The 26,136-nt window shown below is 40.8% G+C and overlaps 1 protein-coding gene and 1 pseudogene across 2 annotated transcripts; one reads left to right on the forward strand and one right to left on the reverse strand.

Annotated features, from left to right (window-relative positions):
• Positions 1-26,136, forward strand: part of LOC141495840 (acyl-coenzyme A amino acid N-acyltransferase 1-like) — a 123,236-nt pseudogene that overhangs the window by 86,225 nt on the left and 10,875 nt on the right.
• LOC141495837 (uncharacterized) lies at positions 1,862-11,062 on the reverse strand. Of its 2 annotated transcripts, XM_074197615.1 has the most exons (2): positions 10,605-11,062; positions 1,862-10,529 (listed from the first exon to the last, which is right to left on the reverse strand). In XM_074197615.1, exons 1-2 carry the CDS (start codon positions 10,608-10,610, stop codon positions 2,355-2,357), a joined length of 8,181 nt encoding a protein of 2,726 aa, XP_074053716.1. In that variant the 5' UTR covers positions 10,611-11,062; the 3' UTR covers positions 1,862-2,354. The 2 variants fall into 2 exon arrangements, with proteins under 2 accessions (XP_074053716.1, XP_074053715.1); XM_074197614.1 differs by having other exon boundaries at positions 1,862-11,062.

The raw sequence follows: 26,136 nt of genomic DNA on the forward strand, positions 1-26,136 counted from the left end.
GAATCTCATTATCTCTTGGTATCATAGTCAACGCCTTGAACCACTTCCTTATAAAAACCTATACCAGATAAATAGCTGTCAGTGGTAGTGAAGGCCACAAATCAGAAGGAAGAGAAGTTCTAAGTGGTCAGTTTATTTAGTTGCTTAGCATATATGTTCTCATCCCTGAAGGCTAGACTAGTGCTCTTCTCTGGAAATCTCTGGATTTCTGGCTCTTCCTGGACTTCCTAGACTAATTCATTGATGATAAACTGTCTCTACTTATACCATTTAAAAATATTCTTACTTATTATCATTGAAAAAATAATGAGGTCAACAAAGAAAGATTGGGTGATAGTCTCATTTTGTCACAAATAAATTTCCATTCATTTTTAAAAAGTAGTATTTAATATTGAGTGATCTGTACATTGCTTATGAATCCCATTAGAAGCTGAAAATGTTTTAAACTGAAATTCTCATAGATAGAATATTGGGAATATTTGATAGGACTTTATTAAGACTATTACCTGTAGGAATTGAGTTTATAGGGAGAGGGAAATGTGCAGGTGGGAAAATGGGGTGAGGTCTGAATCAGAAAATGCCTTGAAATAGTAGTTTTGCCATCATTAGACATGAGCTAAGGATTCCTAACATGGATTCAGTGATTTCTATTAGCCTAAGTTGGAAAATGGCCATTTTATTACTCAAAGGGAAGGGCAAGGTGAAACACAGCTCAGTCAGACACATAGCCTTTGGTAAAACCCCATGTTAGCATTCAGAAATGACATCAAGAAAGATTCACTCAGAATCCTAAAGTAGGAGTCATTTTCCAGCTCACACTCTTTCCAGTGTACCTCCCTGTACCCTAGGGCATTTCATCTAACATTTATTTTATCTTTCATTCTCTCTCTCCCTTCCTCCCTACCTCTCTCCTCTCTGTATCCCTTCTCTGTCTCTCTCCCCTTCCCCCTCCTCTCCACTTCTTTCCTCTCTTCTTGTTCTCCCTTTGTTACTTCTCCCCACTCCTGCTCTACTTTCCCCCTCTCTTTTTTTCCTTTCTTCCCTCCTCCATCCCCACATGCCCATGTACTTCTGTCACAAATGTAGTTGGAATCATCTTTTTGAGAATAGTTTCCTTCTTATTTAAGACTGACAATTCATTAGTTTTTTATATTAAACCAGAATCAAATGGTAAGGAAAATTATCTATTGCCTTGGTCTTACAGTGTTACTTTGGTAAGGGGTTGAAATAAAATAATAAATTTATTTTAATCATCACTATTTCCAACCACAACAAACAATAAAATACATATAGTATAGCATCATGGAAAGGGCAGGGGTTCTAGTTCTGTCTCTGTTGCTAATTGGCTGTGAAAGGAGTTAGTTATTTAGTAATATCTATAAAATGATCAAGTTGGAATAAATTATCTTTGACGTCCCCACCAATTTTGAAATTTTTTTTCTAAGTGGTAAGAATCGTATAGAATAAGAGAAAGGATACCAGTCTTAGAAACAAAAAAAAAAAAAAACAACTTTGGTTAAATCACTAACACTGACATAAACTGTGTGACTTTAGGCAAATTGTTTTGTCTCTCTCTGAACCTTACTTTTCTCATCTGGAAAATGGAGATAACAAAATTAACACTACCTACCTCATAAGTTTATGAGAAAAATATTTTCTAAATTTTAAAGAACAGCAGAAAGGGGACTTTTTATGGGTGGTTTGTGATCTGCATACCCAAAGGGTTCTAATACACGAAATCATAGATCCCCTAGAGAGATTTATATTTTGACTGGGAGATGCTAAGTTACCCAAAATCATTCTTCACTTGTTCTAGCATTTTAGGAATTATTCATTCAAATAAAAGAAAATAGATAATCTCTGAATCTTCAAACACCTTTGAAGTTTTGAAATACTATACTATTTCTTCCTAAGCCAGTTGTTTTTAATGGAAAATGCTCTTCCTAGGTGATTTCTACTTCCTGGATTTCTGGCTATGCCTGGGTTTCTTCCACTTCCAGCTTCTGGGGCCACCCTGGCTATATTCCATTTCCTGACTTCTGTGTTCTGTCTGGGTGTCTTTCACTTCTTGGCTTTCTGGCTCTTCCACGGTGATTTCTACTGCCTGACTCTCTGACTACTCTTGGGTTTCTTCCATTTCCTGGCCCTCAGGCTCCTTCTGGGTTCCTTTCATTTCCTGGCTTTCTGGCTCTGCCTGGGTATCTTCCAGTTCCAGACTTTGGGGCCCCACCTTGGTGTCTTCCATTTCTTGGCTCTCCAGCTCTGCCTCGATGATTTCCACTTCCTGGCTCTCCAGCTCCCCCTGGATGTCTTCCATTTCCAGGCTCTGGGGAGCCCCCTGTGTGTCTTCTTTCTCACTCTGACTCAGCCAGGATGGTTTCTGCCACCTTCTGGCTCTCCGGCTCTGCCTGGGTGTCTTCTACTTGCTGGCTCTCCAGCTCTACCTGGGTGTCTTCTACTTGCTGGCTCTCCAGCTCTACCTGGGTTTTTTCTACTTCTTGGGTCTCCAGCTCTACCTGGGTGTCTTCCAGTTCCTGAGTCTGGGGTCCCCACTGGGTGTCTTCCTTTTCCTCCTGACTCTCTATCTCTGCCTGGATTTCTTCCACTTTTCGACTCTCTGCCTCTGAATGTGTGTCTTCTGTTTCCGGGGTCTCTGGCTCGGCCTGGATAATTTCTTCTTCCTGGCTCTCTGTCTCTGCCTGTGTGTCTTCTGTTTCTGGGCTCTCCAGCTCTACTGGGCTCTCCAGCTCTACCTGGGTGTCTTCCAGTTCCTGAGTTTGGGGTCCACACTGGGTGTCTTCCTTCTCCTCCTGACTCTCTGTCTCTGCCTGGATTTCTTCTACTTTTTGACTCTCTGCTTCTGAATGTGTGTCTTCCGTTTCCAGGGTCTCTGGCTTGGCCTGCATGATTTCTTCTTCCTGGCTCTCTGTCTCTGCCTGTGTGTCTTCTGTTTCTGGGCTCTCCAGCTCTACTGGGCTCTCGAGCTCTACCTGGGTGTCTTCCAGTTGCTTAGTCTGGGGCCCCCACTGGGTGTCTTCCTTCTCCTCCTGACTCTCTGTCTCTGCCTGTGTGTCTTCCGTTTCTGGGCTCTCCAGCTCTACTGGGCTCTCCAGCTCTACCTGGGTGTCTTCCAGTTCCTGAGTCTGGGGTCCCCACTGGGTGTCTTCCTTTTCCTCCTGACTCTCTGTCTCTGCCTGGATTTCTTCTACTTTTCGACTCTCTGCTTCTGAATGTGTGTCTTCCGTTTCCGGGGTCTCTGGCTCGGCCTGGATAATTTCTTCTTCCTGACTCTCTGTCTCTGCCTGTGTGTCTTCCGTTTCTGGGCTCTCCAGCTCTACTGGGCTCTCCAGCTCTACCTGGGTGTCTTCCAGTTCCTTAGTCTGGGGTCCCCACTGGGTGTCTTCCTTTTCCTGACTCTCTGGCTCTGGCTGGATTTCTTCTACTTTTCGACTCTCTGCCTCTGAATGTGTGTCTTCTGTTTCCGGGGTCTCTGGCTCGGCCTGGATAATTTCTTCTTCCTGGCTCTCTGTCTCTGCCTGTGTGTCTTCCGTTTCTGGGCTCTCCAGCTCTACGTGTGTGTCTTCCAGTTCCTTAGTCTGGGGTCCCCACTGGGTGTCTTCCTTTTCCTCCTGACTCTCTATCTCTGCCTGGATTTCTTCTACTTTTTGACTCTCTGCTTCTGAATGTGTGTCTTCCGTTTCCGGGGTCTCTGGCTCGGCCTGGATAATTTCTTCTTCCTGACTCTCTGTCTCTGCCTGTGTGTCTTCTGTTTCTGGGCTCTCCAGCTCTACTGGGCTCTCCAGCTCTACCTGGGTGTCTTCCAGTTCCTTAGTCTGGGGCCCCCACTGGGTGTCTTCCTTTTCCTGACTCTCTGGCTCTGCCTGGATTTCTTCTACTTTTCGACTCTCTGCCTCTGAATGGGTGTCTTCCATTTCTGGGGTCTCTGGCTCGGCCTGGATAATTTCTTCTTCCTGGCTCTCTGTCTCTGCCTGTGTGTCTTCTGTTTCTGGGCTCTCCAGCTCTACTGGGCTCTCCAGCTCTACCTGGGTGTCTTCCAGTTCCTGAGTCTGGGGCCCCCACTGGGTGTATTCCTTTTCCTGACTCTCTGGCTCTGCCTGGATTTCTTCTTCTTTTTGACTCTCTCGCTCTGCCTGTGTGTCTTCCATTTCCAGGGTCTCTGGCTCAGCCTGCATAATTTCTTCTTCCTGGCTCTCTGCCTCTGCCTGTGTGTCTTCCATTTCCAGGGTCTCTGGCTCTGCCTGGACAATTTCTTCTTCCTGGCTCTCTCCCTCTGCCTGTGTGTCTTCTGTTACTGGGCTCTCCAGCTCTGCCTGAGTGTCTTTTACTTCATGGCTCTCCAGCTCAACCTGGGTGTCTTCCTTTTCCTGACTCTCTGGCTCTGCCTGGATTTCTTCCACTTTTTGACTCTCTGCCTCTGAATGTGTGTCTTCTGTTTCCGGGGTCTCTGGCTCGGCCTGGATAATTTCTTCTTCCTGGCTTTCTGTCTCCACCTGTGTGTCTTCCGTTTCTGGGCTCTCCAGCTCTACTGGGCTCTCCAGCTCTACCTGGGTGTCTTCCAGTTCCTGAGTCTGGGGCCCCCACTGGGTGTCTCCCTTTTCCAGAATCTCTGGCTCTGCCTGGATTTCTTCTACTTTTTGACTCTCTGGCTCTGCCTGTGTGTCTTCCGTTTCCAGGGTCTCTGGCTCTACCTGGACGATTTCTTCTTCCTGGCTCTCTGCCTCTGCCTGTGTGTCTTCCATTTCCAGGGTCTCTGGCTCAGCCTGGATAATTTCTTCTTCCTGGCTCTCTGTCTCCACCTGTGTGTCTTCCGTTTCTGGGCTCTCCAGCTCTACTGGGCTCTCCAGCTCTACCTGGGTGTCTTCCAGTTCCTGAGTCTGGGGCCCCCACTGGGTGTCTTCCTTTTCCGGACTCTCTGGCTCTGCCTGGATTTCTTCTACTTTTTGACTCTCTGGCTCTGCCTGTGCGTCTTCAGTTTCCAGGGTCTCTGGTTCTACCTGGACGATTTCTTCTTCCTGGCTCTCTGCCTCCACCTGTGTGTCTTCCATTTCCAGGGTCTCTGGCTCAGCCTGGATAATTTCTTCTTCCTGGCTCTCTGTCTCCACCTGTGTGTCTTCCATTTCTGGGCTCTCCAGCTCTACTGGGCTCTCCAGCTCTACCTGGGTGTCTTCCAGTTCCTGAGTCTGGGGCCCCCACTGGGTGTCTTCCTTTTCCGGACTCTCTGGCTCTGCCTGGATTTCTTCTACTTTTTGACTCTCTGGCTCTGCCTGTGTGTCTTCAGTTTCCAGGGTCTCTGGTTCTACCTGGACGATTTCTTCTTCCTGGCTCTCTGCCTCCGCCTGTGTGTCTTCCATTTCCAGGGTCTCTGGCTCAGCCTGGATAATTTCTTCTTCCTGGCTCTCTGTCTCCACCTGTGTGTCTTCCGTTTCTGGGCTCTCCAGCTCTACTGGGCTCTCCAGCTCTACCTGGGTGTCTTCCAGTTCCTGAGTCTGGGGCCCCCACTGGGTGTCTTCCTTTTCCGGACTCTCTGGCTCTGCCTGGATTTCTTCTACTTTTTGACTCTCTGGCTCTGCCTGTGCGTCTTCAGTTTCCAGGGTCTCTGGTTCTACCTGGACGATTTCTTCTTCCTGGCTCTCTGCCTCCGCCTGTGTGTCTTCCATTTCCAGGGTCTCTGGCTCAGCCTGGATAATTTCTTCTTCCTGGCTCTCTGTCTCCACCTGTGTGTCTTCCGTTTCTGGGCTCTCCAGCTCTACTGGGCTCTCCAGCTCTACCTGGGTGTCTTCCAGTTCATGAGTCTGGGGCCCCCACTGGGTGTCTTCCTTTTCCTGACTCTCTGGCTCTGCCTGGATTTCTTCTACTTTTCGACTCTCTGGCTCTGCCTGTGTGTCTTCAGTTTCCAGGGTCTCTGGTTCTACCTGGACGATTTCTTCTTCCTGGCTCTTTGCCTCTGCCTGTGTGTCTTCCATTTCCAGGGTCTCTGGCTCAGCCTGGATAATTTCTTCTTCCTGGCTCTCTGCCTCTGCCTGTGCGTCTTCCATTTCTGGGCTCTCCAGCTCTGCCTGAGTGTCTTTTACTTCATGGCTCTCCAGCTGTACCTGGGTGTCTTCCAGTTCCTGACTCTGGGGCCCCCACTGGGTGTCTTCCTGTTCCTGACTCTCTGGCTCTGCCTGGATTTCTTCTACTTTTTGACTCTCTGGCTCTGCCTGTGTCTCTTCCATTTCCAGGGTCTCTGGCTCGGCCTGGATAATTTCTTCTTCCTGGCTCTCTGCCTCTGCCTGTGTGTCTTCTTTTTCTGGGCTCTCCAGCTCTGCCTGAGTGTCTTTTACTTCATGGCTCTCCAGCTGTACCTGGGTGTCTTCCAGTTCCTGAGTCTGGGGCCCCCACTGGGTGTCTTCCTTTTCCTGACTCTCTGGCTCTGCCTGGATTTCTTCTACTTTTCGACTCTCTGGATCTGCCTGTGCATCTTCCGTTTCCAGGGTCTCTGTCTCTGCCAGGATAACTTCTTCTTCCTGGCTCCCTGCCTCTGCTTGTTTGTCTTCTGTTTCCAGGGTCTCTATCTCTGCCAGGATAACTTCTTCTTCCTGGCTCCCTAACTCTGCCTGTGTGTCTTCCGTTTCCAGGGTCTCTATCTCTGCCAGGATAACTTCTTCTTCCTGGCTCCCTAACTCTGCCTGTGTGTCTTCCGTTTCCAGGGTCTCTATCTCTGCCAGGATAACTTCTTCTTCCTGGCTCCCTAACTCTGCCTGTGTGTCTTCCGTTTCCAAGGTCTCTGGCTCTGCCAGGATAACTTCTTCTTCCTGGCTCCCTAACTCTGCCTGTGTGTCTTCCGTTTCCAGGGTCTCTATCTCTGCCAGGATAACTTCTTCTTCCTGGCTCCCTAACTCTGCTTGTGTGTCTTCCGTTTCCAGGGTCTCTATCTCTGCCAGGATAACTTCTTCCTGGCTCTCTGCCTCTGCTTGTGTGTCTTCCATTTCCAGGGTCTCTGCCTCTGCCTGTGTGTCTTCCGTTTCTGGGCTCTCCAGCTCTGCCTGAGTGTCTTCTACTTCATGGCTCTCCAGCTCCACCTGGGTGTCTTCCAGTTCCTGAGTCTGGGGTCCCCACTGGGTGTCTTCCTTTTCCTGACTCTCTGGCTCTGCCTGGATTTCTTCTACTTTTCGACTCTCTGGCTCTGCCTGGATGATTTCTTCTTCCTGGCTCTCTGCCTCTGCCTGTGTGTCTTCCGTTTCCAGGGTCTCTATCTCTGCCAGGATAACTTTTTCTTCCTGGCTCCCTGCCTCTGCTTGTGTGTCTTCCGTTTCCAGGGTCTCTGGCTCTGCCAGGATAACTTCTTCTTCTTGGTTCTCTTCCTCTGCCTGTGTGCCTTCCGTTTCCAGGGTCTCTGGCTCTGCCAGGATAACTTCTTCTTCTTGGTTCTCTGCCTCTGCCTGTGTGTCTTCCGTTTCCAGGGTCTCTGGCTCTGCCAGGATAACTTCTTCTTCCTGGCTCTCTGCCTCTGCCTGTGTGTCTTCCGTTTCCAGGGTCTCTGGCTCTGCCAGGATAACTTCTTCTTCCTGGCTCTCTGCCTCTGCCTGTGTGTCTTCCGTTTCCAGGGTCTCTGGCTCTGCCAGGATAACTTCTTCTTTCTGGGTCCCTGCCTCTGCCTGTATGTCTTCCGTTTCCAGGGTCTCTGGCTCTGCCAGGATAACTTCTTCTTCCTGGTTCTCTGCCTCTGCCTGTGTGTCTTCCGTTTCCAGGGTCTCTGGCTCTGCCAGGATAACTTCTCCTTCCTGGCTCCCTACCTCTGCCTGTGTGTCTTCTGTTTCCAGGGTCTCTATCTCTGCCAGGATAACTTCTTCTTCCTGTCTCCCTGCCTCTGCCTGTGTGTCTTCCGTTTCCAGGGTCTCTGGCTCTGCCTGTGTGTCTTCCGTTTCCAGGGTCTCTGGCTCTGCCTGTGTGTCTTCCGTTTCCAAGGTCTCTGGCTCTGCCAGGATAACTTCTTCTTCCTGGCTCCCTGCCTCTGCCTGTGTGTCTTCCGTTTCCAGAGTCTCTGGCTCTGCCTGGGTGTCTTCTACTTCATGGCTCTCCAGCTCTACCTGGGTGTCTTCCAGTTCATGAGTCTGGGGCCCCCACTGGGTGTCTTCCTTTTCCTGACTCTCTGGCTCTGCCTGGATTTCTTCTACTTTTCGACTCTCTGGCTCTGCCTGGGCGATTTCTTCTTCTTGGCTCTCTGCCTCTGCCTGCGTGTCTTCCGTTTCCAGGGTCTCTGGCTCTGCCACAATAACTTCTTCTTTCTGGCTCCCTGCCTCTGCCTGTGTGTCTTCTGTTTCTGGGCTCTCCAGCTCTGCCTGGGTGTCTTCTACTTCCTGGCTCTCCAGTTCAGCTTGAGTGATTTCTACTTTCTTTCTCTTTGACTCTTCCTGGGTTTCTTCCTCTTCCTGACTCTGCAGCCGACTCAGGTTCTTTTCTTGACTCTCTGGCCCTGCCTGGGTGATTTCACCTTCCTTACTTTTGTGCTTTGCCAGGGTTGTTTCTATTTTCTGGCTCTTGGATTTCCGCCGGGTATTTTCTACTTCTTGAGTCTCAGGCACCCTTTGGGTGTGTTTTTTTGTGCCTTCCACTTCCAGGCTGTCTGGCTCTCCTTTACCCTCTTCTGATTTGGGGGATAATTGGCCAGTACCTTTCTCTTTGTTTCTTGCTAATCTCTCTTCTCTTTCTTTTAATTCTTTCCTACATTGATCAAATTTGTGCTTAAACATCTGGGCGAATTCTACATTTGGGTATTGAAGCGCCAGCACTTTGTGCTTTGGACATCCTTTAGCAAAGTCAGCATGTGTGCACCAGATCCAGGTCCTGTTAGTCCATGCATGATGCCTAAGCTCCATCAATGGTGTTATATAGTGATTCACACAAATCTTCAGAGTTTGCTCCCTCCTCATGAGGAGGCGAATGGTTCCTTTCTTCTTGTGTTTCAACAGCTTCACATCTCCAGTACCTCGTGCTTTCCATCGTGGAATGCCTTCTTCGTAGGTGAAATGGAAAAGTTTTGCATAAGTGTTAAAGAGTTCTTCTTCATCTGATTCAGGATACTTCCTTTTCTGTCCAGGATGATAAATCATGTGGTCAGATTGTGGGGTATAGTTGAAGGTATTCATTTGCTTAGGGGAGGTCTTTTTTTCCTTACAAGTTCTCTTTGGCCCATCCAGGAGACTTAGGTGATGATGCCGTCGTGGTAGAGGTAGGTGTAGGGGCTGGTCTTGATCAGACTGGGCAGAGGACCTTTTCTTCTTACAAGTTCTCTTTGTAGTGTCCCTGAGAGCTAGGTGGTACCGTGACAGTGGCTGGTTTCGATCAGTCTGCGCTGAGGTCTTTGTCTTCTGACAAATTCTCTTTGGAATTTCCATGAAAGCTAGGTGATGCTGCTGTAATGACTGGTCTTGGTCAGTCTGAGGGGAGGTACTTTTTTCCCTACAAATTTCCCTAACTGTGTCCATGAAAACTAGGGGATACTGGTGTAGCAGCTGGACTTGGTCGGTCTGGGGGGAGGTCTTTTTTTTCTTAGCAGTTCTCTTTGGAGCGGCGATGCCAGTTAGGTGAGGATGCAGCCGGAGCGACTGGTCTTGATCAGAGATCTTTTTCTTCCTACGTATTCTCTTTGGAGCCTCTAGGTGATGCTGTGGCAGCTGTTGATCTTGATCCAGCTGGCCCGAGGTCTTTTTCTTCTTATTAGTTCTCTTTGGAATCTCCATGAAAGGTCGATTATGCATCTGTAATGGCTGGTCTTGGTCAGTCTGGGGGAAGGTCGTTTTATTCAAAGAAGTTCCCTTTGGAGCATCCATGACAGCTAGGTGATGCTGCGGTGGCAGCGGCTGGTCTGGATCGCTCTTTCTCTTCTTACAAGTTCCCTTTGGAATCTCGTTGAGAGCCAGGGGATGCTGCGGCAGCGGCTGATCTTCGTCGGTGTGAGCCAAGAGCCCTTTTTTCCTACAAATTTCCCTTGGTGTGTCCATGAGAACTAGGTGATGCCTCTGTTGCAGCAGAGAGTTTCGGTCGCTCTGGGCGGAGGTCTTTTTCCTCTTACAAGTTCTTTTTGGAGTCTCCAGGAGAGCTGGGGGCCGCTGCGACGGGAGCTGATCATCCTCGCTTTGAGCGGAGGTCCTTGTCTCCTTACGAGTTTCCTCCGGAGCCTCTGCGGAATACTGCGGCTGCTCTTCAGTGGATTGGGAAGAAGCCTTTTTCTTCTTACGAGTTTCCTGTGGAGTCTCCATGGGAGCTGGGTGATGCTGCGGCAGCGGCTGGTCTTCATCGGTGTGAGCCAAGAGCACCTTTTTCCTACAAATTTCCCTTGGTGTGTCCATGAGAACTAGGTGATGCCGCTGTAACAGCGGGGAATTTCGGTCGCTCTGGTCGGAGGTCTTTTTCCTCTTACAAGCTCTTTTTGGAGTCTCCAGGAGAGCTGGGGGCCGCTGCGACGGGAGCTGATCATCTTCGATCTGAGCGGAGGTCCTTGTCTCCTTACGAGTTTCCTTTGGAGCCTCTGCGGAATACTGCGGCTGCTCTTCAGTGGATTGGGAAGAAGCCTTTTTCTTCTTGCGAGTTTCCTTTGGAGCCTCCATGGGAGCTGGGTGATGCTGCGGCAGCGGCTGGTCTTGATTGTGCCGGGCTGCAGCGGCTCCGGGCTCCGGGCTCCGGGCTCCGGGCTCCGGGCTGCAGCGGCTGCAGGCTGCCGGTTGCCGCGCTCCCCCCGCCCCTGTCCTGCCTGGTCGGGTCCCTGAAAGCTTCTGGCGCTTGGTGCCGCCTGGCCCTGCGATTATCTGTGTAGCCCCGCCCCTTTTTGGCTTTCTTTTTGCTTTCTTTCAATATCCAGTCTAACAAGTAATACCACGGCATCCCCACCCTCGGACCCTGGGTTTGTTTTCTCTGAGGTTTGTTCCATCATCATCTTGATTGTGAGATTCCATACTTGTATTTCATTCTTGATTTCATTCTATATTTTGCTAAGTTCATTTCTGGCTTGAATTCCTTCACTGTGTATTATCTTGATTAGCTTCTTTTTAGGGATACTATCTCTTCCCCCGCCCCCTAGCCCCTCCCCCTTTTCCCTTGCACAATTTCTATTTCTATTTTGATTAGAATCATGAAGAAATAAATACTGGAGAGTTTTTTGGTAGAACTTTTCCACTTAGGCAATTGATAATTTATGACTTTTGAAGGACATATTAGGGAAGTATCTTTTGCTAATTGCTGTTTTCTCATCTTCATAGTACACTATATCTTCTTGTGCTGTATATGTCATAGAATAGAAAGAATAACACTGGATCAGAATCAGAACAGGGTCTCTGATCCCAGATCTTTCTCTTAAATTAGCTGTGTGATCTTTGGAAGATCCGTTAGCGTCTGTATGTCAGATACAAAATAAATAATTCTTGTCATGAAAATTGCTATAGAAGTCCTGTCTATTCCACAGTTATGTTTTAAAGATCAAATGAAAACTCTGAAGACTCAACATTTCCAGTGTCTATCAGCTAACAATTCTTTATCAAAAGTCATGCACATTTTAAAATGAGATAGATATAAATGTATCCATATATTTGTGTGTATATGTAACTATGCCCTGGGCAAGCCATTTATACTCCTTTGGGAACTTCTTCTGTAAAATAAAGAGGAACTGGATTTTCTCTGTCAAAAATAACGTCAGGTCCGAAATTTATAGGGTTCTTTTTTAGAGGATTATGTAAAACTATGCTTTATACATATAGGGGTGTGTGTGTGTGTGTGTGTGTGTGTGTGTGTGTATGTACATATATATATATATACATATATATATATAAACATATTTTTTCAATTTAAGTGAGATTATTGCATCTTTAAGTTATGGGGTCAATCTTTGTATGGAAGATAGTAGCATTAGAGTGAAACCTCTAAGTAAAGGCACTGAAATGAAATCAGTAAATAAAATTCTAGAGTTTTTAGAGTTGGAAATATTACTAGCACCCCACCATCTCCTCTGTTTCTTTATGCCCTCACACACTTCCAACCACCACTATAGTCACTGAAAACTATATATGGAAGCTGTTGTAGAGAATATAATATTACATGGTCATTTATTTTTTCCTGTACATTTTTTTCTACTCAAATTATAAACCTCTTGAAGTTGAAAATACTTGACAAATATTATTCAGACATTAATTATGTCTAGGTAAAAGCTATCACAGGACTGCATAGGTGCAAGTGATACAAATGAATGCAGATGAGGAAACTTCATTGGTACTTTCAGATGGAAGTTCTGTGCTGGAATTGGAAGTGAAATTCGATTTTCATGGATACATGAAATAAAAAAGGCAAAGATTTTCCAAGTGATGGAAAAACTGTGAGAGAAGGCATGTAATAATGGGAATGAGAATGGAGTAAGCTGCTGTTTCTTTGATTTAACAGTGGTGGTTTGCTTCCAAAGTCACTACTTTGAAGTCAACATGGATCCTGATTAGGTGCTGTTATTTTCATTTTTTAACATTAGTAATGACAGAGTGAGAATAGTGTACAACAAAGATAGGTCTACAGTGAATTCCTTGTCATTTTGACAGTCAGAATCTTATTCATTGGTAAGCATTGTAAAGCTTCTGCAAATATGTAATGCAAAAAAATAAACCCAATTATGAATATGCTCAATGTGATAGACCCATAGAAGGTAATTTCAAGTAGAGATGTTCAGGGACCAACTCTGCAGATTTACAAAATATATGTATCGAGCCTTGGGAATTCATATTACCAAAGGGAAGTTTAGTGTGGACAACTCACAATTAGATTGATTTTTAAGACCTTAATTTTCATAAATAGGATATGCTAAATCTCCTCCAAATTCCTCCCAGAATGGCATCTCTCTTTTACCAACTTATGATATCTTACCTTTCTAATGTCCTAACCAGTTTGGTCCTGAATTTCCTTTCAGTCTATGGATAGTTAGAATCACAAAATCTCAAGAGTTGGAAGGGAGTTCACATGAAGTCCCACCTACACCTGTCAAAATTTGACAGCCCTTTTCAAGTATCAGCACTTTCATTTTTCTCCATACAATGAGTCTCAGAAGAGTTGATTTATAGGCTAGAAATGACCTTGATGAATTATTAAACCACTCTTCATTTCTATTTTTAAGGCAACCTGAATTTACAATCTTATGCACTCTTCAAAAACTTTTTAATTCTACCCCTTTCTATTCATTTTATACTGTTTTTCCATTCCTTCCATTTATATCCTCATAGTGTTGCCAACTAGTCCAAATATTTTGACTTTTCCTTCTGAATAAAAAAAATCATTTCACTTTTTCCTCTCTGCACATTAAAAAAATGCTACCAAATATTTTTTTTTTCCTGTTGAATGCCATTGTTGACTCTCGGACTAGGTCACAATGAAAGCCCATGAATGAAATGTCACAAAGAGAATTTGGTAATTAAGACTGGGTGGGGTTATCAGGCAAGGGAATGAATAGTTAGACTTACAACTACATACTTACAGGTCAGTCATTTGACCAGGAAACCTGAACCCACACCAGACCCAGAGGAGGAATAGGTTTAAAAATGTTCAGGTAAAAGTAGAGGACAGAGCTGGGTTTGTTAGTCTAGGAATTGGATGATTTGGGGCTTTTTTAATTTCCTTCATGATGAGTTTACTGTTGCTTTGAATCTGCAGCCATAGTCTCTGATTGATGGGGAAGGTGGGAAAGTAAGACTGATTTTTTAAATGGTATAACTCAGGTGGTGGTGCTGTGGAAGCTGTGGCCCCTGGTATGTTTGTTGGGTATGACCTGAGGCCCTGCTGCAAAAGCGATTGCTGCTGGTGGTGGCTTGTTGAGTATGACCCTGACTCTTTTGTAAATGCTGCTGCTGTGAATGGTTTATGACTCTAAGCCCCTGCTGCAAAATGTTAAAACAGGGCCTTTCTTCCTTTTTTCTCCTTCCTTGTAGCCTATTTAGTTTTTTTCTTTTTTCCTCACTTTCTTTCATTTTTCTTTTTGTCGTTTTTTTTCTGCCTTTTTCTTTTCTCTCTGGCTCTCCTTTTTTTCTTTTTTCCTCAAATAGTAATATTAAGACAGTGTAAAGCTAAAATAAGTATATATGTATATATACACTACACATATAGTGAGTTGATCTGACCTATAGCAATTTTAAGTATTAGCATTTCATAGTAAATATTTTAAATTCCTACAGATTTCAGTTTTTAAGATAATTTTGTAGCTTTGGGTCTTTCTCCTTTGTCTTTTTAAAAATTCTTCCATATTCTTTCTGTCCTTCAATTTTCTCCTGTTGTTTCTACTATTGTCGTCCATATGGTCCACAATAATCTCTCCTTTTTCTTCAGTGCCTCTTCCTCTTATTAATTTCTTCTCCTTCCCAACTACTTTAAGATTCTTCTCTTCTGGTTGAAAGTTCCTTCTAGAGAGCAAAGACTTTTTGTTTGTTTTGTTTTTAGATTTTTGCAAGGCAAAAGGGATTAAGTGGCTTGCCCAAGGGCAAACACCTAGGTAATTATTAAGTGTCTGAGGTAGGATTTGAAATCAGGTCCTCTTGATTCCAGAGCAGGTGCTCTATCCACTGCCTCACCTAGCAGCCCCTAGAGCAATGACTTTTTGATTCCCTTGTTTGTGAATTTTGAATTGCTTTTGAGGTATCATGTACCTTAACTGTAAACCTTTGTTGCATAGGTGCTCCAGAATGGATATAAAATGATTGCATGTAGAGCTGTCTTCTGTTATCTCTCTCTTTGAAAATCACTTCTCATGTTTACTTTCTCCAATCTCAGTCCAAAAGTTTCTTCCAACATTTATATTCCTATCTGATATTACAGCTTTTCACCACCCCAAACCTAATCAATTTTCCATAGCTTTTACTTTCTGCACTCTTCTCATCCCAAAATTTTCACAACTGATTATACATGTTTCTAACCTCTCTCTTTTGCCATCTCTAACCCGAAGTTTAATTCACATCAATTCAACCTTAAATGCTCTCTCTTGCCCAGTCCATGTTTTTCTTTTTTTGTTTTTCTTTTTTAGTTTTTTTGCAAGGCCATGGGGTTAAGTGGCTTGCCCAAGGCCACGCAGTTTGGTAATTATTAAGTTCTGAGACCAGATTTGAACTCAGGTACTCCTGACTCCAGGCCAGGGCTCTATCCACTGTGCCACCTAGCCATCGCCAGTCCATGTTTTTTCTATGCCTTATAACTATCATTTTTATGTGTGCCTACTAACAACTGAAGCAATCCTATGTTCTTGAAAGAACCCTCTTTTCCCTCCCCATTTCTGGAAAGCTATATGTAGTGTGAGAAGTTGGAAGATTCTTTTCCCCAATTTTAACTAAAATTGGTTCTTTTGTGAAGATCTAGAAGAGAAAGAGAAGATTTTTCAGGTTTCCACAGTGATTTGATTTTTGGCCAGAGCTGATCCATGAAACAAAGAAGTACAAGAAAATTATTAGCAATGAAGAGAGCAGAGGAACAAGATAAAATTCAGAAAAAAGAAGCAAAATAACAATATAGGAAAGTATGTAAGATATTAGAAAAATGCTAAATATACACAAATCTTAAATTTAAAATAAAATTGCAAAAAATGAATTGCTTCATCTGTGTTTATTAACTAAGAATAGTTAATAGTTATAGTGTTTCAGGTTTTACAGAAGTTTAAGTTATAGTGCTTCAGGTTATATAGAAATTTGTTAAAATACATCTAGATTTTAAGGTGAGGTCTGAAACAAGGTGATAGATCTTAACTTCTATAATCCCTAACCTGAGAGTTAAGAGTCAGGGAAGCCTTGCTGTTAAAAAAAAGTTATGACTGACAAGAAACTAAGGGACTGTTGGAACACTTGTTCAGGATTGGGGGTAGGAGGGGAGAGAAAAGTTGTTTGGCTTTTTTGGGGGGACATTAATAAAAAAATTTTATCTTTGAATTCAAAAATATTTGAGAAATCATCACATCACAACCAGGAGAGTAAATGCTAGGCAATGGCGTATTGGGGGTGGTGTTGAGGGGTATGGGGTGAGGAAAGGGGGAGCAGGAGGAAAAAGGGGAAAAGGAGAAAATACAAAAACCAAAATTAAGCAACCTCTAAATTCAAAATTAAGGGGGAGACGTTTTATATGTATAATATACAAGGATGCACACACCAATGCACACATTGGGAGATAGATTTGAAATTCTACCATTATAACATCATGTGTGATGTGATATCATGTATGTATATGTGTGTTGTATTTAATCATATGCATATATATATTTATGCTAGATTTGGGCATCTCTACCCAAAATTAGATATGGTTTTGACAACTTTTCATTTTAATTTGTGATCACTTGTTTTTGTGTTTCAGTGAGAGCCCATCACACATTTTTCTTTTTTCTGGATGTCTTGATATTGAGATAGTTGCTTTTCCCCCTAATCCCTGCATCCCTGCCCTCAACATTGCAGATTATTTTGCACATTCAAAGATAGTTCAAATAGAAAGACAAATCCCAGAATCAAAAAGGAAGCCCCTCCATGGGTTGGCACTGAACCACCTAATCTAGGAATTAGCTTATATCTCATCTTCCCATGACTTATATATCAGATAGAAGGGGTCCCAACCAAGAGAGAGCAATTTGTTGAGAGGGGGAAAGAGAGGGAAGGGGAATTTCACCCAATAATGAAGAGTAAAATGAAACTAAAATAACTATATATATATACATATATATATATATATACATACACATTATGCATATAGTAAGTTGATGTGAGCAATTTTAAGTATTAGCATTTCATAGTAAATATTTTAAATTCCTACAGATTTCATTATTTTAGATAATTTTGTAGCTTTAGGTCTTTCTCCTTTGTATTTCTAAAAATTCTTCTGTATTCTTTCTCTCCTTAAATTTTCTCCTGTTGTTTCTGCTATTGTCATCCATATGGTCCACAATAATCTCTCCTTTTTCTTCAGTGCCTCTTTCTCTTATTAATTTCTTCTCCTTCCCAACTACTTTAAGATTCTTGTCCTCTTTTCTGTTTGAAATTTATTTCTAAGGGAGGGTAATGACTTTTTGATTCCCTTGTTTTTCAATTTCAAATTGCTTTTGAGGTATCCTGGGCCTTAACTGTAAACCTGTGTTGCACAGGTGCTCCAGAATGGATACAAAATGACTTTATATAGCTGTCTTCCCTTATCTCTCTCTTTAAAAATCACTTCTCATGTTTACTTTCTCCAATCTCAGTCAAAAGTTTCTTCCAACACTTATCATATTCCTATCTGATCTCACAGCCTTTTACCATCCCAACCCTATTCAATTTTCTGTTGCTTTTTCTTTCTTCATTCTTCTCATCCAAAAGTTTTCATTACAACTGATTACACATGAGACAAACCAAGTTAAGGGACTTGGCCAGGGTCACACAGCTTACAAGTGCCAGACTTAAGCTCAGGAAGATGAATCTTCCTGACTCCAGACCCAGGCTCCATCTTCCTGGCTGCATCTGGTTGTCCTTGTCCTTCCCACATTGAACTGGTTTTCCTGATTGTTCCTTCAATCTAATACCTCTCCCTACCTATCAAAGATTCGTCTATTCTGTTGTCCTCTTGAACTAAATATATCAAGCCATATTTTACTTGGATTATTGAAAAAACTTCTTTATTGGGTCAGTAGTAGAAAACAATTTTCTAGAACATGGGAAGGAAATCAACCGACATGACTAAGTATGTGAAATATTAACTTCTTTGTTTCCTAATCATAATGCTTCTGAAAGAAAGTTTAGATGCTTTGAGTGCCTGTAATCCAGCTGCCCCTTTCCAAATCTTTTATAAATCTGAAAAATTCATAACCTTAGTATTTTAATTCTGCTCAAAGAAAGTTTCAGATCCTAATTGCCTTTAAGGATAAACATAATAAATTACTCTGTTTGACATTAAAAAAACAAAAACCCTTTGCCATCTGAAATGCAATCTAATTTTCCAGAATAAAAGTCCCTTACCCACATCCCTACCAGTCTTAATGTTTCCACATTGTGCCTATTTTTTGTATTTTCTCTATTTTTCTCTTATGCCCTTTGCCACAATATCTCCAAAGTCTGGAATACTTCCCAACCCCTTAAACTCTGGATCCTCTCCAAGGCTCATCTCTCATGGGCCACCTCTTCCAACAGACTTCATGAACTGTCTAGTCATGATTGTCTTCCTCCACACAGTGTGTTGTAGATAGGCTAAATTATTATTCCCTGTTCCTCCGGGAGAATTTAAGTATAAATTCTCTGAAGAGACTGTGCCTCACTTAGATGTCTTCCTTGTATTTAGTATAGACTAGTGCTCAATTTGTAACATAATGTTTATTGGTTGATTGTCAAAACAGTTGTGGTATCACACTTCTTTTTTTGTTTGGACTCTTTCCAGATGCTCTGAGAGACCATCTCCCTCTTTAATGATCTTGAAGGAACTAAGTAGTGGAGCAGTTATGAAATATAGCTTCTTTTTTAAAAGCTGAAAATTGTTAGCTATCAGGGTTGGTTGTAAAGAAGGGAGATACAAGATTGAAATACACTTCTTTATTTTGTAAGTGTTGGGGACTTTGAGTGTGTGGAAATCTGTAAAGTGTTGGATTTAAGAAATACTTAGTTTTTGTTAAACAATTCCCCCCTCTTTCATTCTTTATTATAAGGAAATGATTCTTCTGGGAGAGAGAGAAAGGAGTGGGGTTGAAATGGGAAATAAAGATAATGAAAAATTCCAAGACAGCAATGATTATTTTTAATTATAGGAAAGTTCTGGAGACAAAGACTGGCAATATTTAAGAGAATTAAAGTGGCATGGTTATAATGGCTAAGGAGACTTGTTAATTATCTTGTTCTATGATTTGTTGCCTCCAAATTAGCACAGTGTCATAAACTTACATTTAGTAGGGCCTTTTTCATTCATTCATACCTTCTATCTCTTTGCATATGTCCAGTAAAAATAAACTCGAACACACTACCCTTCTCCCCTGCCCCCCCAACACACACCTAACCTGGTTCTCTAGAAGTCAATACCATTCTCTTTGGCCTCCAGACTCAAAATCTAGGAAACATACTGAACTCCTCACTATGAAACCTCCCCATTGTTCAATTTTGCCAAAGCCTATGCCTTTGCAACATTGAATTGTACCCCTTCTCACCTAACACTACTACAATTTGAATGCAAGTCCTCATTACCTCATACCAGAATTATTGCAATAGCCTGCTGGTGCATCTGCCTTCAAATCTCTCCTTGCACCAGTTGTTCCAGAGTTTTTTAGCCTTCATATCAGCTTCCCATTCAGTAAACTTCTTATGGCCTCCAGGATCATAGATAAAATGTTCTATTTGGCATTTAAAGCCCCTTATAACTCAAATCCCTTATACCTCTCTGTTCTCCTTTCCCTATACCTTGCCACTAGGATCCTGTTCCATGAGCAAGACTCCATCTCTTAAGGCTCTGGAATTTTCTCTTGTTGTCCCCCAAGTCTTGGAATGCTCTCCCTTCTCTTCTCTGACTATTGACCTCTCCTCCTTCCTTTTAGTCTCAACTAAATTCCAACCTTCTATTGGGAAACCTTTTCTAACTCTTCTTAATTTGAGTGCCTTCCTCCTCTTCATTATTTTTTAATTTTTGTATCTAAAACTTGCTTTGTTTATATTTGTTTGCAATTATTCTCTTCCCATTAGACTGTAAGCTCATTGAGGGCAGGATCTATTTTTTTTACCTCCTTTTTTATCCCTAGCTCAAATATATGCGTATCATAGACAATCTTCATTCACTTGGATTTTCCTTTATGAATTTTTAGGTCAAACTATTTAAGTGGCTACATGAATCTCAGTTTTTTATTTTATTTTTTGTATTTGTTATGGATTTCCCTTAATTTCTGATTGGGGAATTTGATATTCTTTTATCTTTTTTTTTAATTTAAGGCTATGTGATTAAGTGACTTGCCTAAGGTCACAGAGCTAGGTAATTATTAAGTATTCCAGGTCTGATTTGAACTCTGGTCCTCCTGACTCTAGGGCTGTTGCTCTATCCACTGTTTTACATAGCTGCCCCTTTTCTCCTATTTTTAAAAATAATTTTATTTTCCCCTCAAATTACATATCAAAACCATTTTTGAACTTTTAAAAAAGTTTTATTTCTAACTCAAAGTTCCCTCCTTTCCCCTTCCCCTTCCTGAGGTGGCTAGCAATCTAATAGAGGTCCTTTACTGTTGACTAAATTTTATAAAGGTTTTCAATGTTATGGGGTTCAAAGAAATTTCTTTTAAAATGTGTTAATTTGTTTTTTCAAACTATATTCATTTTTTCTGTTATTCTCTTTTTAATCTAAGTGTTTAGGAATAGAACTTTGCTTCTGATTACTGACTCTTCTGCATTCTATCATTTTAGATAGTTTATAATTATATTATCATTTTTAATAGAATGTATTAAATATTTTTCTTGACATTAACACTTTTATTTTCCTAGACATCAGGGCTTATATATGCAAAACTGGATTAAATAGAATGGAACTCAAGTATTTTAAATGTATTGAAGACTTTTTTTAAACATTCAAGATACCTCAAAAATAGTGTGTTTTGGAGACCAAGGAGTAATCCAATACCATTATTCAACTTTCTGAAAGTGTATACAAACTCTTATCAGACCATAAGAGTATTAGTGAGCTAACATCAAATTATATTTGGACATATATTAAGGATATTATTTCTACCTCTGTAAAATAAAACTAATGTAAACTACAATGAATACTAATTCTTGCTTGAAATATCAAAGGGTATCACAGTACTAATTATACTTAGGAGGGAAAAGAATCCTAAAGTTCCCCTTAAACAGCATTTTAATGCCAATGTATTACTTTCTCTAATTTTATCTTTAATGAAAGAATCATTTAGTAAGTCTCCACAAGAGTTTACCATCTTTTCATCATATTTCCCTTGTTCATCACATTTTTTACTATGTATAACCCTGTACATGCTGTTTAAAATACATATTTTTTTCCAGAATTTATTTACAACTTTTCTGTTTCATACAATGTGCTACATATAGTTGAGAAGAATGTATAGACCCTGCATTTCCCATTCAATTTCCTAATTTCCAAATTAATTTCTTCAGTATTCACTTCAAGCCTGATTAGCTCTTTTCTTCATTTCACCATATTTTGTTATTGGTGTTTTGAAATCTCTATAATTACTTTTCTATCTGGAGCCAATTACAGTCATGATTCTTATGCCATCAAGTCTCAGTAAGAACTTAGGAGACTGAATTACTTTTTTCTATTAGAAACTCTAGTTCACCCTGTTTTCTACCCATTCTTTTTTTTTTGGGGGGGGGTTTGCAAAGCAATGGGATTAAGTGACTTGCCCAAGGTCATGCAGCTAGGTAATTATTGTCTGAGATTGGATTTGAACTCAGGTCCTCCTGACTCCAGGGCCAGGACTTTATCCACTTCACCACCTAGCTTCCCTCACTACCCATTCTTTTTTTTTTTGCAGTACTGGTGTTAGTGGTTATTATAGCCATATGAATTGATGATAGACATATTGACTTCTTTCTTAGATTTTCTTCTGGAAACTTCCCATGACTAAAATTTATTCCTGTGTTCTTTCCTTCCCCTTCCTTTCCTTCCTGCCCCACCCTTCTTCCCTTCCTTTTCCCCTTCTCTTTTCTTCTTACCCTTCCTTCCTTTGCCCTTTGATCCTCCTTTCTAGCTACCCTTTTACTCATTTTCCTTTCTTTTCATATCATTTTCATGACCTTTGTGTTTTCCTTTTCTTTTCTCTCCCCACCCCATCCTTTTTATCCTACATTTCACAAATTATATATATTTATGATTTTTCATTTTTTATAGGTCAAGGTATCATTTGCCTCATTGCACTTTGCCCAATGTTCCAGCTGATAATCACCCCAGAAACAGCTCTTGCTGATGAGCCGCTGTGCATCAGAGCAACTGGACTTAATCCTTTTCAGGTGGTAACTCTCAAGGCATCACTGACAGATGATAAAGGAAAGCTCTTCCAGTCTCAAGCTTTCTATAAGGCTGATGAAGTTGGCAACATAGACCTAGAGCAAGCAGCAGCTCTTGGGGGTGACTATATGGGCATCCATCCCATGGGTCTCTTCTGGTCCTTGAAGCCTGTGAATCCATTTTGGCAATTACTGAAGTAGGATGTAATGAATAGCCCTTTTTACATACAACTCGACCTCTATGATTCCTTACTTTTGGAGGATTCTTCCAAGGTTCAACCAAAGGCTAGTCAGATGATTGAACTTTGGTTCTCAGGCCCTGGACTGCAGCGGATCCCAATTAGAGAAGGTAGAGTTTGAGGACCCTTCTTTCTTCCTCCAGGTAGGATTAGACTTTTTATTTGTGTTTCAGTGATCTATAAGACTTTCAGGGAATATCATCTGCAGCAACCATAATGAAAATGGCTTCATTAGAAACTGAGACTATATAGGCTAGAGAGTAGAACACTGGAATTCATAGTCAAAAACCATAAAAAAATGGAAATAAACAGTTCAACAGTAACCCCACACTTTACTATATGATTGAAAGAAAACTGACATTAAAATGCAAGTTGACTCAGATAGGAAGCAGACAGTTTATTTGCAGATAATATAACAAAGGAATGACATTACTTCAGTGTTGGTGATTTAAACTATAGCTTCCCTGAAATATTGTAATGCATTAGGGTTGGAATGATTGACTCAAATTCATTGGCATATGAATTACTAAGTAGGCATTTTCCATCTTCTGCTCAGCTTTAAGCTCAATCTTCCTTAGCACAAGGCATTGTATTGTTATGGCCAAAAAATAAGATCAGTGATCTTTCCCAATTCTGGCTAATTGCATCAATATGTACTTTATATAAAAGTAGTTCTAGCTTCGATCACTAAAATAATATTTTGGCTGAGCTCATGGTCCCAGTTAATATATAGATAAAATTAGTATCAATTATTAATTATTGAATAATATACTAATAGAGAGCCATAATGTTTATATTGCCTTCCTTGAAGATTACAAATGCTTTGACTCAGGTTCCACTCATGTGGCTTATTCATATATTTCAAATATATGAAAATGATCCAAGTATAGTGATAACATTAGAGTTTATGATTTTGTTGTTTAATCATTTCAGTTATATCCAGTTCTTTGTGACTGTCCTAGTCTGGGGTTTTCTTGTTGCAGGTACAGGAGTGCTTTGTCATTTCCTTTTCCAAATCATTTTACTTCTGAGAAAACCAAGGCAAATAGTGTTAAGAGACTTCTTGTCCAGGGTCACACAAGTAGTCGGTTTCCAGATTTAAACTTGGAAAGTTGAGTCTTCCTGACTCCAGGCTCAGCTGCCCCCCCCCCCCCACCAACTGCATGTGATGGTAATATGGAAAATTTCTGTATTTTAAACATACCACCAAACAATGGTATTAAGAATGATTCAAATGAAATGTGCCATTCCCCCCACCCCACCCCACCCCTGCCACCAAGTGAGACAGTTTGACCTTATGGCTCTTCCTATATTTACACTATCATATTGAACATTTGGAAGTATGGTTTCCAAATTAAAGGGGTGTTGGGAATTGAACTAATATATCTTAATTACTTAATGTACATGGGCAATGTCAAGTTATGTGATTCCACCAAAAAGCATATTAAATATCCCCCTTGCCTCGTGGAATCTTTCCTCGGTGTTATCAAAATATTTTGACTCAATAAGTATAAGATTATTGATGTATGACTATGAAAAGAATCTGAAAGTTTCAAGTTCTGAACCAACAAGAAGAGTGTGATATCCCCAAATACCTTGTTCTCTTTCAGGAAGATTCATATTAAGCATAAATTTATTGAGGAGAAGGCTAGGGATGAGAACTTTACTGATATAGTGACATCAAAATTAAATTGCAAGTCTATATTTAAATCAACTAACACTTGCCCAATGCCAGTCCTAATTCATGCCTCTGAAATTCTAAAGTTGGCTAGAAAAGATTTGGAAAGTCTCTTTATTAAATATTAATAATATTTAATTCCCATTACTATAAGGCACCTATCCAAGGATTATTACTTCCTTAACAAAAAAAGCAAAAAAGATTAAAAAGATTCTTAAAGCACATGAAAAATGGGATAAAAGCCTACAAAAATAATTTTAAATAATCATATATCATTCTCTTGTGTAATAACAGAAGCTGACAGAGGTACAATGGATTTGATGAATTAACAATGCTTGAGAAGGACTGTCAGAAATAGCTAAGATTAGAAATAGAATCAAAAGACCCTCCCTGGGTATTATCTGTGTGCATTTATTGACTGAGTCATTCGGATTGATGCTGAATTCTTTATTTATTATTTTTTTTGTGCTGCTTTAACTTCTTGCTTCATGTTAAATTTTTGGCTTTCTCTCTGAATTATTGATTAGATATACCAAGAATTTTTGATATTTTGGTTACCCATATTCCATTTTGTATGTTTATTTTTTGGTGCTTTTGAGTAATATAGTGTTCAAATTTTCAACTGTGTGTATCAGCTAATATGTATATATATATATATACATATATACATGCACACATCTATCTATCTATCTATTTGTATAATTAATCTTCTTGGGTTTTTACATACATTGTCAATGGTTTTCTCAAGCCACTCCTGCCATGATGGTATTAGACATCTGTCCTTAGGAATATGTCTAGATAGTTCCATTTTGACTCCTAGTTGGCATAGTAGATATGGTACACTTGACCTGAAGTCAGAAAGACTGGAGTTCAAATCGAGTGTCGACCTTTGGGAATTGAGAAGCAGACATTTAAGGAGAGGGAGGACTCAGTGATGGAGGATCTGAAACATTTTTGGTCCTGCCTGTGGTCATAAAAATTGGTTCAATTGTGAACAAGAAAGCCTGTGTTGTATGCCATTAATATAATAAATGAGGAGATATGGCAAAAGAGATGAGTGAACTCTTAACTTCTCTGTAAACCTGAAAAGTAGTGGGATTGAACAGGAGCCATGATTATTGGCTAAAGGTACTTTATAGTGGTGCATGAATTGTATGAATTATTTGTAAATCTCACTTTACCAACTTTATAGCTCTGATGCAACCTGATCTCATCTTTTTCTTTAAATTTACTCTTTTTTTACATTACTGCAATAGTCTTGTTATGAAAGCAAACATATTCCTCTGTCCCAAATAGAGAAAACTCAAGAAAAATAAAATGAGAGGGAAAAAAAGTGTTTCAGTTTGTATTCAGATACCACCAGCTCTTTCTTTGGATGGATCACATTTTTTATCAGATGTCCATCAGAGAAGTTGCTTCAATAGTTTTTTCCCCACAGTTGCTATAAAACAAGAAATAAAATAAAAATTTCCATAATATAGTTCAATAAAAATATTGTACAAGAAACTTATTCTTTTCAAATAGACAACAAAATTATCATGTAAATTTCCACCCTCACCCTAGAGATGGATACCATTAGACACAAATAAAAAATATATATATACATACATGTTTTATGTATATTTACATATATGTGTAAAAATTATTCTATGTAACTTCTATTTGTCAGTTCTTCCTGGATGCAGATAGGAAATTTCTTTAAATGTCCTTTATGATTATTTGGTATTTATAATAGACAAAATAACTTATTTTCTTAGCATTGTTCTTGAAACAATATTGCTGTTATTATGTACAATGTTCTCTTGATTCTACTCCTTTTACTCTTTATTATTTTGTGCAAGTCTTTCCATGTTTCTTTACATTACTTTTAAGTCAAAGAGGGAGTTGTATCAAAACATTATGATAATTGCTTCTTATGGATGGATAACTAGACATTCCATGGCTCCACTAAAAAACACATTAAATAGCTAATTAATCTTATGGAAACTTTCTCCAATAATTGTTCTTGATCAATGTAAAATTCTTAATGTATGCCAAAGATAAAAAAGATTAATGACATTGAGCTTGAATCTTAATGTCAAGAAGAATCAGTGAATGATGGTGACAGATATATCATATAAACGATTTTACTGTAGATCAACAAATATATTTTTTTCCTGAAAGACACATTGAGGAAAAAGCTTTCATTTAAACAACTCTGAGGTATCATTTCACTCCTATCAGATTGGCCAAGATGATAAAAAGGGAAGATGATCAAAGT

Source organism: Macrotis lagotis, chromosome 8 (assembly GCF_037893015.1).
Source record: "Macrotis lagotis isolate mMagLag1 chromosome 8, bilby.v1.9.chrom.fasta, whole genome shotgun sequence".
NCBI lineage: Eukaryota > Metazoa > Chordata > Mammalia > Peramelemorphia > Peramelidae > Macrotis > Macrotis lagotis.